A 17,841-nucleotide genomic window follows, 5' to 3' on the forward strand; every position below is an offset into this window, starting at 1 on the left:
CTGTAAGAAAGCATTTTCATAGTTACTGCAGTTATTACACTGGAGCCACAAGGCAATTCTATACTCCTGTTTGTAGTTTAAACTGCAGCTATATTGAGGATAGCAGAGTTTACCACTTTTAGGAGATGAGACTCATCCAACATATAAACACAAGTACCTTAAAATTAATAAATTTCAGCATACAGTTAATTCCTTATTTATACATGACATGCGGTCTAGAATGCATCTGTGGCTTCTAAAACCTCAGACCTGAGTGTTTTTACACCTACAGTAAGAAAATCATGTTCTAAGGAATTACTCAGTCTATGTGTACATGTAGTATCACAAAATACCATTGTGTTCTATGGAAATGAAAATGTGTATATCACAAATATAACAAATTTGGAAATGCAAACAGGATCAGCAATTATTAACTTTTATTGCTATTAGGCTGCTAAGCCGCCAGCAAAGGAAGTTAACAGTTGCAGGCCTTGTATTAGCAATGCAGTTAGTTCACTAAGTGTGTTATTAACAGATGAGTTTTTGTTATGTGAAGACCACTGATTTTTGCTCTTTAGTGATTTCCCTTTTCTCAGAAAATATGGTGGAGGTCTTCCCTGCCCCGAAGTCCAACATTGTTCCTCTCTGTGGCCAAACTTATTACAGGTCATACAAAGCCTGTTTTGTTTGCCTGAGGGTTGATTGCTGTGATCATCTGAGGTTTGAGGGTTTTTAAGACTCTCTAATGCTTCTACACCATGCGTCTTTGCTGCGCTATGGTGTGGCATCACCTTAATTACTGAAACAGGCAAACTTTTTTGAGCTACAGCCTCTGAACAAATCATTTCAGATTTATTACAGGTAACATCATCTGAGAAGTGAACATGCTTTTCAATCCCATTGCTGTTAAGCATTTTGGGAGACACAAACTTCTGTCCTTTTAGCATAGCTTTTAAATCTGCAATGGTGTCTTTTTGACTTCTGCATTTTTCAGCCAGGGCTAACTGTTCAGCTAGTAAATTATCGAGCTGTAACTGGAGATCTAGAATTTTTGCCTCTGACTTTTCTGCCTCTGATTTGTGAACATTAAATTCTTCACATCTAGCCTTTATAATTGAAGGTATTTTTGACATCATGTTACGCAGTCCTGAGTAACACATGTAATTTAGCGCTTCAATTATATCACCACGTTTTGATTTCTTTCCATTTTTGCCAATTACATTCCACCATGCAAACAATGTAGAGTCTGAGCCTGTTAACTTAAGTCCTTCTTTGCTAAGTTTGCACAATGTAGGTTCAACTTTTTCAGTCCATAAAGCAAACAATACATCACTTTCTTTAGAAATGAACCCTTCCATCCTTGAGGAGGTAATCTGAAATTTACCAAACTGAACTATTGAAACGAATTACAGTCTTGGAAATTATGTTTCATGCAATTTGAGCAAATGGAGGAACAATAAAAGCAGACTTACCCACTCTTGTGGTTAGAAGTCCAGTTTTAATCCATTCACCAGGTCAGCTGTGAAAAGTCCAGCTAAGACCGGCTAAAGTAAATTTCAGAAAACTCACTGCAAAGGATCCCGGTTTCTTGCACCATCTGTAAGATTGGGTTTAAAACCACAGCGGTTCGAACTGTAGTTCTGCCGAATGGGCAGTATTAATAGCTATAAATGTGGGAGAGCGTTGATATTAAGTGATTGTATTGTATTGCAATATGGAACAGTTAAGTGTTGATGTTAAATCAAAAGTAATTCACAAATACTTGAAAATGAGATGATTTAATGACAATAATTATCTATGGTTACAACTGAATTAATTACAAAATAACTGTATAAAATGATCAAATATGAAACGATAAAACAAATGATATAAATTGTACCCAGCATAAATGTAAAATTAAAGTTACCAGAGGTAGAAGGAGAGACACAGGGGGAGGGAGAGAGAGACAAAGAGAGCAGGCCCAGAAGTTAGCCTGACTGCAGTAGAGTCAGAGAAGATTCAGAGGTGGAGAGGACCAGAGGAGGAAAGCAGACCAGGAAAGACAGGCCAGGAAAAGAAAAGAGGCAGAGCAGCGTTTTACCACCTATTTTGTATCTTTCTTGACCATGTGACTAAAGCCCAAATGCTGAGACATTCAAACTGACCAATCAACATGTGACCACATCGTAAAACCCCCAAAGTCCACACACCAGGCCCTGATCTTATCAGTATCTGCCTTTGGAGTCAGCATGGACCTTCTTGAGTCAAAAATACATGTTTTGTCATGTAAACAAACGCATATAATAATTTAGCCTCTTACACTACTAAATGCTCATTTTGTGCTCAATACGATGAAACACTAAACCATTTGAGAGTGCACTTACTGTAAAGTATTTTGGGTTGACTTTTCCATTTTCATAAAAAAAAATCTTATTTCCAAACTTCTGTATTTCCCCAAAAATTGTATTCTTTGGTTTCTCGCTGTAAACAATGATATTACAATGATATTCTTCTCATTGTAAATGTATTATTAATTTATTGCATTTTTGGGCAAATTTTTACATCCATAAATGTAAGTTTTCAAAGAAACACCCTTACTTTTTTATTTTCAGAAAGGACTTTGATTTATATTTGACTTCTTTAAAAGACTAACAATTACATTGCATGTAAAACGCTTTCTTGGTGTAAATCATTTAAACTTATTTAATTTGCTGGAATTTTATTCATGTAATCCTCTTTGTCTCCTTGTTCATATTGAATCTTTGTAATGTTTTTTCTTGCATAATAATAAAAAAATAAAATGAAAAGCTGATGAGGTAATAATATGACTGTTTCGCGAAACTGAATAATTCTAATTACTAATAAAGCTTAATATTTGTTTTCACAGTATAAAATGTGTAGTTTTAGTGAAATAAAATAACTGTAATCAATAAAATGTGTGTCATATAAATGTAAATACACGTGAATTAGTCAGAAAAACATAAATTGTATTAGCTTTATGATATATAGACATATTTATCTAGATATGATATAGCTAGTCACATCGGTTTCTGTAATAGTTACACAGTGAGTTCATGCATCTAGCATAGCTATGTTCTACGGTTATATTATTTTATAAGATATTCTTCTTTGAGGCTAAGCCCCTTATCCCTTTAACACCCCTGCCCTAAAATAATTGTATGTGACCAGGAGAAATTCATATCGAGTAGTGAGGGAAGGTTAAAGATAAGAGGGCAAATTAGTGTTTACAAAATAATGAAGTGCATATAAAAATAAGAAGAGTACATTTGATTTCATGGCAACTTTATTACTGTGGTTTTTGTATAAATTTTTATTTAGGACACATTTTTTACCCCTCAAAAAGCATCTTGCAATCAACCAAAAATGTTGTACCTCCTACAGATTCCAGATGATAGAAAGTGTATAGATAGATGAATCACAGTCTCTCCATGCACAATAAAGAAAAACTGAAGGAAGCTGCTCAACTTCTCTCGATCTAACAAAATTAACACACACTGCCGATCTCAGCAGCAGAAAGAAACGTCTCTCCACGTTTTCAGTTATTCTTGGATTTCGGCAGCGAGGAGTTACTGTGAGCAGTTTCTGACACAGTATGCTTTTACTTCGTTTCATGGCCTAAATTACAGCAGCACCGCTAACACACAGTAATACCACAGGGTTATGGGAATGTGTCCAAAATGAGATGAACTGCTTATTATGTAAGAGTACATTGTAACTCTGTGTATTTCAGCCTTCACCAGTCACTAACCCAGAGGTTCATAGGCTGTTTATATGGCCTCTGATAGACATATTTCAAGGCTCTGCTGAAGCATTACATGTGCTTCAGTCTCTACACTGCTGTGGTGACTCCTGCTGGAAATGACTGATATAGTAATAACACAGAAAGGTCTTTAGGATTTAGATTTATACTTCACGTGCATTATTAAAGTCATGTGATTGATAGTTTGAGGGACGTTTTAAGTGCTCATCACCTGTTCTCATCTGTCATAAACTCGTCCCACTGTCAAATAATCCTGGACTATACTGCTCACTAGTGGACACTTTTATGAGAACAAAACGACAAAGAGAAAAGAGACAGACAGTAATGATGAAAAAAAAACACTTTCAGGTAAATTAGATGATTTAAAAGTGATAGGATAACTATTGTAATTAAGCAAATCGAGTGCTTAAGTGAAGCAAAAAATAAATAAAAAATACCCTGACAGGATGTAAACACAGAAAGCATGTTAGGCTATCATGCTAATTTAATATCTCTGATAAAGTGGGAATTTTTAAGGGAATGAGACTACTTTTGGACAAACATGCTGTAATTATAATTCGTTTCGGGGTATCACTTTTTCCACATTTTGGACTTTCCCCTTCAGCCTCAGAAAAGCAGTCATTTGCCTCCCTCTCCTGGTGGACGCTGGATAGTTAACCTACATTACGTCATAGATTGAAGGGGGGTTGGAGAGAGCAAATTATGGGTCAATGACGTAATTAAGCCATTTTGAAGAGCCCCCTGACAGAAATGAGACTTCAGCTGTTAATTGTTTTGAAAATATGAAGCTGCTTGTTTAACTTTTTTTTTTAATTACAGTAATTATTATAAAACGCTTTCAAGATTAAGCTAGCAAAATTAAATTACTTTTATTTTACTTTACAAATTCAGGGGACAAAAAATAAAAATAAAACTTGCAATGTCATCAATCATTCTGTGGATTTTGTCTTTCTGCAAAACAAAACAAAAAATAAAATAAATGCAGATATGCATATTATGATTATTATACTTTTATCAATATCTTTCACTATTCATCATTTTTATTTTTATCATATGACAAAAACAACAACAACAATAATAATAATAATAATGATGATATAACATTGTCCTACTGCTGTGGATATTCTAGATTATCTTAACCTATTTTCTCCAGAATCTCAAAAAGGGTAGTTCCTTTTACCACATATGAACAGGGGCCGCTTTAACTAATAAGCAAGGTAAGTGGCCTCTTAGGGCCCCAGGAAATCTAAGGGCCCCCAAATAAATACCTAGAAGTCTAAATAATACCTATAAATTATATATAACATCATTTTCTATCTTATTTTTTACGATGAGGGTCTAAAAAAACAAATGTTTAATGTTTATTACATCTGCACAAATGTGTCCCCCACCGTCAATCATGGTGTAGCCCAGCAGTCAAATTAGGTAAAGATTTAGTTTTAAAAACAAAGTAGTTTATTTATAGTTGAATTCAGAACTATTAGCCCCCTTGAATTATTAGCCCCCGTTTATTTTTCCCCAATTTCTGTTTAACGGAGAGATGAATTTTTCAACACATTTCTAAACAATAGTTTTAATAACTAATTTCTAATAACTGATTTATTTTATCTTTGCCATGATGACAGTAAATAATATTTGACTAGATATTTTTCAAGACACTTCTATACAGCTTAAAGTGACATTTAAAGGCTTAACTAGGTTAATTAGGTTAACTAGGCAGGTTTGGGTAGTTAGGCAAGTCGTTGTATAATGATGGTTTGTTCTGTAGAATATCGAAGAAAAATATATAGCTTAAAGGGGCTAATAATTTTGACCCTAAAATGTTTAAAAAAAAAATTAAAAACTCACAATTAAAAAATTTCCATGTTAAATATCATTTAGGAAATATTTAAAAAAGAATTCAAAGGGGAGGTAATAATTCTGACTTCAACTGTATATATTTTTTGTTGTGAATTCATTTTAAGAAAATGAATCAGTTAAAAAGCATTACAAGATGTTTTACATTTTGTTATTATTATTTTGCATTAAGACAAAATGGCCGGAATTGCTTAGGGCCAAAACAATTTCTCTTATTATAAGACCAAAAAGTCATCATTCTAACAGCATTGAAAATATGGAATATGTATATAGGCATAATTTTAACAAACAATAAAAAAGCAAAAACCACAACAAAAAAATGGCATTATATTTTAATCGTAACTCACAACACAATTTTAACTTAATCTGATAATAATGACTTCTGGATTAATTTAATCTTATATCATAATTTCTATTTTAATCTATAAATCTAATTGTTTATAATTATGTCACAGTTTGACATCTCAATGACTTGTAGATGGACATTTACTTAGGCTATTTTGTTACTGATTAGGTTGAACGAGTTTGGTTCATCATTTTTAATATGCAATAAATAAATAAATAAATAAATAAATGCGTGGACGTTTCATTTTGAAAATTAAATAAACAAAACTGTAGTATGCACAATAAACTTTACTAATGGTGTGACGTCAGGTTAACAGATGATCATAACACTTTTTTTATGGACAGCAAAAGCTATTCACTGAAAGTATTCCTATTTGTATGGGTATAAAATAAAAATACAATCTAAAATAATACAACAGTCGACGTCATAATTAGGCCCATTCTTATATGATTAACTTGCCTTTAAAAACCTACGAAATCTCTTCTCGAATCCAGAGTCGTACAAGTTACGTCATGTAATGCAAACGCTGTCATATTATGCGTCCACTACATAAAGATTTTAGCCGTCCGGAGCCTTTTCGTCATAACGGAGCGGCATGACGTCGAGCCGCATCAAACGCTTCCATTCAGGCAGGAGCTTTATTATGCAGAAATACCAAAATGATTGGCCTGATATCAAAATGAGTGATCATAAATAATAACGCGAGAGTTTGCAAGTTGCCTGCCGACTGTAGTCACAACTGTCAAAGGCAGCAGCAGCGGATACGCGCGTGACCCAGCACCCATACTGTTACTGTACACGGTCGCGGAGATAATATCCCTATCAAACAAATACACGGCATAATCCCGAGGTAAGGAGAGGAATATATCGAGGGGGCTGCGGCGGAAACTGCGCGACGCCGTGCCTTTCCCCTCCGCTTTCCGTCGCGTTCACTTCTTCCAGCCTCGATTACTGCACTAAACATATCACCGTGCCTCCTTTAGCAACAGCGCGAGGTTTTTTTTTTTTACTCCTCCTTCGTATTAAAGTCGCCATTTTGCTTCACTGCCTATGAAAGCTTCTTGTATTTTCATATTTTTGCCGGCGTTTCTCCGTATTTGTGCGCGTGCTTTTGAGTTGGATTTAATGAGAGAGCTCGTGGATTACATATTAATGAAGAGGGGCGCCGAGTGCAGTCTGGAAACACGGTGAAACTGTTCGGCTTGTGGGCATTTGCATCAGCTGGCTCTTTTTTCCCTTCTTCGTCTTCTTCCTCTTCCTTCATCATCTTCCTCCGCGGATACGCACAGCGGGGGCCGTGAGTGTGGCTACCGACCGTGACGCCCGTCTGCCCGCGACCCCCCGCGTGTCAGGTGTGTTTGCCATGTAAAGTGAAGCTGCTCGACGCGAGAGTAAAGGCTACAGCCTGACCCCACGTGGGTGACCCGCTCACCCGCTCACCCGTCAGTGTTGGGTGGCTATCCAGGTAGGTGTGGCCTTCGAGAAGTCGATTATCTGTCAATACTGTCAATAAAGACATAAACGCGCCTTTCCTCAGGGAAGATGCGTGGTTTAACGCGTTATAAGGTGTTGGTGCTTTTTTGGGGGAATGGAAGATGCAAGCGGAATGTGTTGTGGTGTTTATATGTGAGCTGTCAGTCATATTATTAACCACTCACACACTGTTTGAGTACTTATGTGGGTCATTCTTACTGTGCGCCTGCTTTGTCTTTGTCCTACTATGTTGGGTTAAATATTAAAAGTTTATAATGGAAAAATGTCACAAGCTAGTTTTACCATGGGGTGAAAATGAAACTTGCACTTGTATTACAGGTGTTTGCCTTTGTGCTAGTGTTTGACATTTGCTGTTAGTTCTGACTACTTATATAAATTAAGCTGAAACAACACAATTCTTGAGTTATTTTGGGGATAACTTAATTGTTTTACGCTCAATCCACTCAAATTTGTATGAACTTTTAAGTTGGCTTAATTTCTTTAAATTGACCCAAGAAAAATTGATTGTGTGGAACCGAGAATATGTGTGTGTGTGTGTGTGTGTGTGTGTGTGTGTGTGTGTGTGTGTGATATCGTGAATCATGTTTTCTTTGTAATGTTGTTCTAATCAATAACCAAAATGTTTCTCTCTGTGCCTTCAATGTCTTCTTATTTGTGTTTTGTAAAACCATCTAGAAATAATGGAAAACATCCTCTGGGAAATTACGTTGTGTCTTGTTTAAAAAAACAGTGTAAAAAAAACAGTGTATGTCCTATTACATTGGGTTAAATATTAAAAGTTTGTAATTGCAAAATGTGACAAATTAGTTTTAGCTTGGGGGAAATTTAAAAGAAACTGTGTTATTGCAAAACATATTTTTCCTTAAAATATTATTCATTCATTCAATCATTTTCTTTTTGGCTTAGTCTCTTTATTAATCAGGGGTCACCACAGCGGAATGAACCGCCATCGGTGCTTTAAAAGCATCGGTGCTTTAATTTTATTTTGTTAAGCAACTAAAGGTATAGTTCTTACACACACACGCACACACAAAATGAAACTTTATTTAGCCTCAAATGGTTTCAAATGAGTTTGTTTTGACTTCATTGACTTCCATAGTAAAACTTTACAATGGAAGTCAATTGTTACAGATATTCAGCTTTCTTCAAAATATCTTACTTTGTGTTTAACAGAAGACAGAAACTCATACAGGTTTGGAACAAGTAAAGGTTGAGTAAATCTGACAGTATTTTTAGGTATGGGTAAAGTATCCCTTTAAATGCTATATTCAATTTTGTCACATTATCTAAAAGTAATTAATAATAACATTTAGGTGCTTCAAACAAAAGTCTGGGTTTATTAGAAATACTGAAATTACAACTCAAGCATATTTATTCTTCTGAAGTTATGGCTTGAAAGCTATTGCGTGGCAGAAATGAGCCGTGTGTGTTTCTTTGATTGTGTAGGCACACTTCCATCCACAGCCTTTCTAAAGTGTGTGATAAATTCCCCAAATACCATAGCACTTAGTCCTACCAGCTGCTTTTCCTATTACCGTATTGCTCTTTTCCTTTCTGGAATCAACTTCTGGCTCACAAAATGAGCTTCAGCCTGTGGGCCATAAATAATTTGGTCTAATGATCTTCAGCACTTGAAGATCTATGGTTCCTCTTTGTGGGTTAGGTGATGAGAGGGCTGTTCTGTGATCCGCTGTTACAGTATGCTGAGCACAGTAAACCTGTGAGCATTACCTGTTGTTTTGGTTGGCATTTAAATAAGGCAAGATTGTCATGTTCTTTCATGTATGCTGTGTTGGTTAAAGTGGTTAGAGCCTGATTTTTTGCTGTCTTGAACATGCTGCAAATGTGTCAGTACACGTGTAGCAGCATTTCTACTGTAGAATCCTGTGAAAGTTTGTTTTGGTCATGCTAAAAGTAAACTCCCTAATTCAGCTTTCAGAGGAAATATATTACCATTTCTGACAGCAAAACGTTCCCACAGCATGCATTAGGTGAAACATTTCTCTGTGATGTTGATAAAATCTTCTTTGACACATGATAAATCATGCAGCCATAAGCCCGGCCACTGTTCAGCAAATAATAGAACACTAAAATTAATGGCATTTTAAAAAGACACAAATTAGTGACCCATTAGGCCAAACTCTAATGAAGAACTGAAATGACATTGATTTAAGTTAATAAGAAAGCATGATCACATTCTAATCAGCGCTGTTTATTTTAATTAGTCATTGTCAGGCTTCATTCATTGCACTGAACCGCCTGTTTCCCTTCTGAATAGACAACTGGAGGAAAATATGCTTAGCCAGAGTTTACCTTAGATTAACTGAGATGTACAGGCTGGTTGGTTGGATGGATTGATGGATGGATGGATGGATGGAGATGGATAATATCTCATAGACAGACAGACAGACGTGCTGGATGGATGGACGGACAAACAGAAGGATAAATGGATGATGGATGGACGGACAAATAGATGGACGGATGGACAGGTGGATAGACAGATGGACGGACAGACAGAAGGATTGATCGATGGATTGACAGACATACAGATGAGCGGATAGATGGATTGATAGATGATGGACAGACAAATGGATAAATAGACAGACAGAGGTGTATGGATAGATGGATGGACGGATAGACGGACATGGACGGACATATAGATAGATGTATTGACAGACTAATAGATAGATAGATAGATAGATGGATGGATGGATGGATAGACAAACTAAGAAAAAGATGGACAGATAGATGAATGCATGGACTGATAAGGGACAGACAGATGGATGGATGGATAGATAAATAGACGGACAGACAGACAGACAGACAGCTGGATGGATGACAGATGGACTGATGAATTGATGATCAGCGAACCAATGGATAGATGGATGGATGGATAGACAGACAGACAGACAGACAGACAGATAGATGTATAGAAGGACGGATGGATTGATGGATGGATGGATGGATAGACAAACTAAGAGACAGATGGATGGATGGATAGACAAACTAAGGCAAATGGAAAGATATATGGATGGATGGATAACCGACGAACAGACAGATGTATAGATTAATGGATGGAAGGACAGATGGATTATGGACAGATCAATGTATGTATAGATAGATAGATAGATAGATAGATAGATAGATAGATAGATAGATAGATGGACAGATAGATGGATGGATGGATGGATGGATGGATGGATGGATGGATGGATGGATGGATGGATGGATGGATAGACAAGTTAAGAGCCAGATGGAAGAATGGATGGATGGAAAGATAAGAAATAGACAGATTGATGGATAGACAGACAGACAGATGGATAGACAAACTAAGAGATGGATGGATGGATGGACAGATGGATGGAGGGACGGATGGATGGATGGATAGATAAACTAAGAGACAGATGGATGGATATATGGATGGATGGATAACAGACTGACACATGGACGTATAGATAGATAGATAGACAGATAGATAGATTATAATTTCCCTATCCAATCAAGCAACAAAAGCACATATTAATAATTAGGTTTGTGTTAATGTGCAATTCATGTCATTCTGAGTGCACGCTGAACTGTCTCAGCAGGTGTTCGTAATCCCAGATTCAAAGACTTTAAAATACAGTGAAAGCACCTTTGTGTTTATTTTGTTCTTGTGCAGATAATGCTTTTCCCTTCGGCCTGATCTATTTGTGTCCTAAACAGGCATGGACACCTCCAGCAGTGCACGGGTGGTGAAGCCTTCCTCGGGCACGTCAAAGGGGCGCACTGCCAAACAGGCCCACCCCGCCGAGACGGCCCTCATGGGCAACACTGAAAACGACAATCATGGTAAGAAGCTTTTTGGGCTTAAGCATACAATAAAGAGTTGCAGCTCATTTGCATGTACAGTTTGAACAAATCCACTGGTTGATTCGGATGCAACATGATATTTATGTAGTAGCCATATTTAAAATAAATAAACAACTTTGTAGTCATTGACATCATTTAAGGGTTTTGTTTGCAGGTATCAGGAAGTCTGTGTTTACACATTACACATTTAAATATAGCTGAGGTTTTTACAACTACACTTGCTTCAGCCTGCTTGGCATGTCTGAGGTTTTGACAAGCATTTTCACGCCTGTGTGGTGCTTAAGAGAGGAAATGATGGCTGCCTTGTTATGGTGAAAGATGTTTTGACAGATGAAGTCCTTCCACTGGTAGTAAGGCTGTTTTTAATGTCAGTGAAATACACACTGTCTTCCTGCATGGCTGACCTCATTTTAACCTTAGGTTTACACAAATGTTCATTGCTGGATTTTTAAAGTATTCTGTCATTTTAAAGAGATTTAAATGCACAACCAGAATAAAAAGAAATACAGTTGAAGTCAAAATAATTAGCCCTCATGTGAATAAAAAAATATATATTTCTTAAATATTTCTTAAATTTAACAGAGCAAGAAATTTTTCACAGTATTTCCTATAATATTTTTTCTTCTGTAGAAAGTTTTATTCGTTTATTTCGGCTAGAATAAAAGTTTTATATATTTAAAAAAAACTATTTAAGGTCAATATTATTAGCCCCCTTAAGCCATTTTTTAAAATTTTCTACAGAACAAGCCATACTGTAGTTATACAATGATTTGCCTAATTATCCTAACTTGCCAGCTAAGAACAAGAAACTGAGACTACAATTTGCACAGGCTCACCAAAACTGGACAATAGAAGATTCAAAAAATGTTGCCTGGTCTGATGAGTCTCAATATGTGCTGCAACATTCAGATGGTAGGGTCAGAATTTGGTGTCAACAACATGAAAGCATGGATCCATCCTGCCTTGTATCAACAGTTCAGGCAGGTGGTGGTGGTGGTGTAATGGTGTGGGGGATATTTTCCTGGCACACTTTGGGCCCATTAGTACCAGTTAAGCATCATGTCAACGCCTCAGCCTGCCTGAGTATTGTTGCTGACCATGTCCATCCCTTTATGACCATAATGTACCCATCTTCTGATGGCTACTTCCAGAAGGACAATGTGCCATGTCATGTCGAAGCACGAATCATCATGACAAGCAGTTCTCTGTACTCTGGCCTCCAAAGTCACCAGATCTCAATATAATAGGGCACCTTTGGGATGTGGTGGAACAGGAGATTCGCATCATGGATGTGCAGCCGACAAATCTGCAGCAACTGTGTGACGCTATCATGTTAATATGGACCAAGGGATATTCTAAGGGATATTTTTTAGTACTTTGTTGAATCTATGCTACGAAGGATTAAGGCAGATTTGAAGACAAAAGGGGGTCCAACCCGGTACTAGTAAGATGTACCTAATAAAGTGGCCGGTGAGTGAAAATACCAGCAATACTAGAAATACTTCTAATATCTAGTAAAATATCATGCACTGTCATCATGACAAAGATAAAAGAAAACAGTTATCATAATTTAGTTATTAAAACTGTTATGTTTAGAAATGTGTTAACAAAATCTTCTCTCCATTAAAGAGAAATTGAGAAAAAATATACATGGGGGCTAATAATTCACTTCAACTGTAAATTAGTGGAGAAATTATACACTTAGAAACAGCCACAGGATCAAAATTACCCATAGCTATCTTTCAAATGTACATAACAGATTATCAATAAAATATTCAAGTATCCCAGTTTGCCTACATAATGTGTTTATTTTCAGACTGTCATTTTTGCACTGCTTATGTTTTATCGTTGTGTTACTAAGCAATGCTTTGAACTAAACTTACGGTAATCAGATTTAAGCACAATGAATAAACAGAACTATTGGATGCCGATGCTAAATTACAGGCAGAAATGCAGAAGTGAATGTTGTGTCCTGTGTCACCTTAACATCATTGCCCAAATGAAATAATTTCACAACTCTAGACATTACCTTGTGAAGACAGTGGCATAAAACAGTGGTGATTTTAAGCCATTCCACTGTAGTTATGTGCATGGGAATATTTTACCTGCTGGCAGTTTTAGGTTAACAACAACCCCTGGCAGTTCTAGTATCAACAGACCAGCATTAAAATACTGTTAGTTAGGGCTGCAAGATATTGGAAAAAATTGACATTGCAATATTTTGTTTTTCAGCAATAAACATTGCCATATGAAAAATATTTAACCAGATGGATTGCACAACTCTTTTTGTGAAGAATTCATACAAAAAAAACACACAAAAAAAACTTGTCTGATAGAACTTGTTAGACAGATACTAGACAGATGAAGCCATTGAAATGAATGGGTTTCATAGCAAAGTGCTTTCCACATCCAGTCCAATGGTCGCAGTTGGAGGAAGAGTAAAATCAGCATGCTGATCACTGCTTGCCATTGCGACACAGCATAGCCCTTTTGTCTCAATGTTAATAAATAAACAGAGCACTCATAACATTTTGTTAGAATAGCTGCTAATAACTTTGGCTAATTTAAACATTATTTGATTGATTACTAAATATTTAGTTTTAAATTGCTCTCAGTTGATTTGTGTAAAAGTAATTTTGTAAGACTTTTTAAAAATGTAACTCATCAGCTTAAATTCTAATGATTTAAAAAACAAACAAAAAAAAAAACATTACATTTACCAGTGAAAGAGTTGAGAGGTGTAATTTTACTAATGTTTCCATGACAGCACAGTACAATATTGCAAGCTGCAGTAATGATTATACAGCAACAGCATAGAGAAGTGCTGTCTGTACGTTATTTAAGCAGACTTTGCTTTTCCGTTGAGCATGTGTTGGTGGTTCTTGCATGGTTACTGCAAGTAAATGTGTACATTAGAGGAATATAAACAGAGTGGAATATTGAGCTATTTTAAACACTGATAGTGGCACAATAATAAGCTAGTTAATGGTGCGCTCCACTGTTTTTGTGCTTTGTCAGCAACCATCCTTGACTACACAGCATAAGCCATTGAAATGAATGGGTTTCATAGCGAAGTGCTTTCCACATCCATTGTGAAAGCTGCTTTCAATGACGCAGTTACTATGGCTGGAGGAAGAGTAAAACTAGCATGCTGAACACTGCTTGCCATTGCGACACAGCACAGCCCTTTTTCTCATGTTTTTGACAGCTTTAATGGCCAAAAATTCAGTGCATCCCCAAGGTGAAAGTGAGGTTTATGTATGCCTTTGAAATAAATATGTGTGTATTTTATAGGTGACGTAAAAGAGATTTTTTAAAATACTTATGTTACGAAATGTATGACAGCTGACTTTCTGTGCATGTGTTTTGAGTTCATCATAAATTGACCTGGCAAGACTTTAAAATTCATGTGCTTGTTATTGCAGGAGTAAATGAGACATTGGCTGTAAAGGCTCTGCCCTCTTTTGGATGGGGGTGGGGAGCTCATTTGCATTTAAAGAGAAACTGATAAAAACAACAGGTTTTGATGTCTTAACAGAAACATTCTGGCAACACAACATTTTAAATAGCTAAATTCATGAAGTTAACATCCAGCTTAATGTTTCATCTTAAAGTTTTGATCTAAATATATGGAGGACTGCAATGCTGGATGGTAACAACAAAGTTAAAATTAAGTGTACTGCACCTGCTCAAAGTAGAGACACATACATTTTTTTCTAGTCCAGTGGTGCTAAAATTCTGAAGGATCAAGGCCATGCAGAATTTAGTTTCAACCCTAATTTAATTCAACTGATCCAGCTAATCAGGTGCTTCGGGATTATTCTAAATCTGCAGGTATGTGTGCTGCAGCACGGTTGGAACTGAACTGGCCCGTGGAGTTTTGAGTTCAGTCTGAAATACCAGAGTCAGTGCTTGTCATCAAAAATATTGGCTGCTATTGCCATACAGAAATTACATGGTGTCTGCTTACATTTTGATCTTGTTTCCTTTTCCTTGGGAGATATGAAATTGACATTGTCATACTCTTGGTGGAAACACTGCTTGATTTGTTTTGTTTAGTTTTTTAACTTGAATGTATGCATGGCGAGGCAATTGTCCCTCAAACGTTAATATTTATTAAAGCAGCATGAAATGAATCTGACCCTGATCTATTTTCCAAAATGTATGCCATGTTTCTTTTTTAATTGGATTTTGACTTTTAACTTTAACATGAACTTTAATGTTAACCTTACGAATTGCGATCAAAAGTGCATTACATTTTTACAATTATAAATCTTTGTACTGTACATTACTTCTGTTCCTCATGTACAGAACTCACGATCTGCATCTTTGTTTAATTTGACAAAATAAGGTTTAATTAGCCTTTCTTTCTGTGGAATAGCTTTACATTTCACTTATTGTGTAAACATTTATGTAAGAAAACTTGTGACACACAATGACAACACATGATGACACAATGATCATAAAAGTGACATTTGCACTAAATCTGATCCAATAGCTCAAATGATAGATTGTTATTAAAAGCTTATTGTACCAGAAAAATGGGTTGTCATGGTCCTAACTTTTGACCACCACCCATTCCAAAATGCCTCTCAGGCTCCCCCTGCCGGTGGCGGACCTGCAGGAGGATGGTCCCACATCGCTCCTTCTGGCTGAGCCTGGCCGGGTTCTGTGGCATAAAACCTACCAGGTGCTTGCATACAAGCCCCAACCTCAGGCCTGACTCCAGGGTAGAGCCCCGGCTGCACCATACCAGGTGATGTCAGGGTCCGCATCTTTTTGCGCTCATAAAGGGTTTTTTAACCACACTTATTCTGACCGGTTACCTAGACTTTTTTTTTTTCCTTGGGAGACCCTACCAGGGGCATTAGCCCCAACAACATAGCTCTCAGGATCACTCAGGCACTCAAACGCCTTCACCACAATAAGCTGGCGGTTCATGGACATGCCATGGGGCTCCATTGGACAAAGGTGGCTTGCCATCTCTAGTTTGTAGGAAAGTCCTTACCCCAGGTCGTGGAGTTCAAATATCTTGGGGTTTTGTACATGAGTGAAGGAAGGATGGAACGTGAGATTGACAGGAGGATTGGTGCAGTGGCAGCAGTAATGCAGCCAATGTACCAGTCTATTATGGTGAAGAAAAACCTGAGCCGAAAGGCAAAGCTCTTGATTTACCAGTCAGTCTATATTCCTACTCTCACCTATGGTCATGAGCTTTGGGTCATGACTGAAAGGACAAGATCTCGGATACAAGTGGCCAAAATGAGTTTCCTTCGCAAAGTGGCTCGATGCACCCCAGATAGGGTGAGGAGCTCTGTCACCCGGGAGGAGCTTGAAGTAGAGCCACTGCTCCTTCACACTGAGAGAAGTCAGCTGAGGTGGCTTGGGAATTTGTTTCGGGTGCCTTCAGGACGCCTACCTAATGAGGTGTTTCAAGCATGTCCCACTGGAAGGAGGCCTCTGGGAAGACCCAGGACACACTGGAGGGACTATGTCTCTCGGCTGGCCTGGAAACCCCTGGGGACCCCCCCAATGAAGCTGAGGGAAGTGTCTAGGGAGAGGAAACTTTGGGGTTCTGTCTAGAGATTGCTGCCCCCGTGACCTGGCCCCGGAAAAGCGGAATAAAATGAATGAATAAATGAATGAATGAATGAATTAAGCTTATTGTTGTGAATCAGGGTTAGGCTGGACAAACATTTACACACTGATTATGTTTTGTCCTCAGTCATATTTGTTCAATTTTAACTAAACAACCGTCTGTTTTGCAAAATACAATTAAAATGCAATGATATTGGTTACTTTTTCAAACACAGTGTGAGTATAATAACAGCATGAAAGTCCATTAACATCATTATTGTGGTATTGTAATAATTGGCTCCAGCATTTTCCATAAAGTGTGTTGGAGCTATGTCTGCAACTTTTGTTCATTTTAGCCGTACTGTAAGTGTTACAAGCCAGTTCAGACATTACTCACACACAGACCACCAGTGCCTGAGGCACAATTAGGGAAATGCCTTAATTGTGTATGTACAGTATATGTATTGCTGTTTAATGAGCTCTTGTGAGAAAATGAGCAGTGTTTGAGCGATCTGCTCTACAAGCGCTGCTCATTTTTGTCTTACAGCAGTTAAGTGCTCTGAAAGGGAACAAGAGGAAGTTCCATATTCATGGTTTCTGTTGTCAGTATTAAGCCTACATGGCCATTATTAGTAATTGAGGCTCTCTGTGGTAACCATAATTTGATACGCTTTAATGATAATGGATTTTTTTTCCCAAACAAGAGAGGTTTATGGTACTAAAATGATGTAATTCAGCTGTTCAGTTTTATTCATCATTTTGGTAAATGTAAAATAGGCCAACTGTAGCACACAGCTTTGGATATAAAGCTAAATATAAGCTAGAACTCAATGTAGATGCTAGTTTAAACTTGAAAAAACATCCCATAATTCTTTGCTCAGAGCGACGCAAAAGCAGCCCATCTTATTGGCAGTGGTCTGGTGGAAAACAAACTTGGCGCTGAGTCACAAATGAGCTGGGAGAATGATATTTGTGC

The 17,841-nt window shown here is 37.1% G+C and overlaps 1 protein-coding gene across 2 annotated transcripts in view; it reads left to right on the plus strand.

Annotated features, from left to right (window-relative positions):
• The first annotated feature begins 6,572 nt into the window (after positions 1-6,572).
• The window catches only part of znf512b (zinc finger protein 512B), a 155,859-nt gene continuing 144,590 nt past the window's right edge, over positions 6,573-17,841 (plus strand). Inside the window, exons 1-2 of one of the 2 annotated variants that reach the window (XM_056449437.1) lie at positions 6,573-7,407; positions 11,142-11,267. In XM_056449437.1, the coding sequence (XP_056305412.1) occupies positions 11,144-11,267 (124 nt within the window). In that variant the 5' untranslated portion in view covers positions 6,573-7,407; positions 11,142-11,143. The remainder of the gene's footprint in view (positions 7,408-11,141; positions 11,268-17,841) is intronic. The other variant, XM_056449438.1, reaches the window with a different exon arrangement.

The sequence above is a fragment of the Danio aesculapii genome, chromosome 23 (genome assembly GCF_903798145.1).
Source record: "Danio aesculapii chromosome 23, fDanAes4.1, whole genome shotgun sequence".
Classification (NCBI taxonomy): domain Eukaryota; kingdom Metazoa; phylum Chordata; class Actinopteri; order Cypriniformes; family Danionidae; genus Danio; species Danio aesculapii.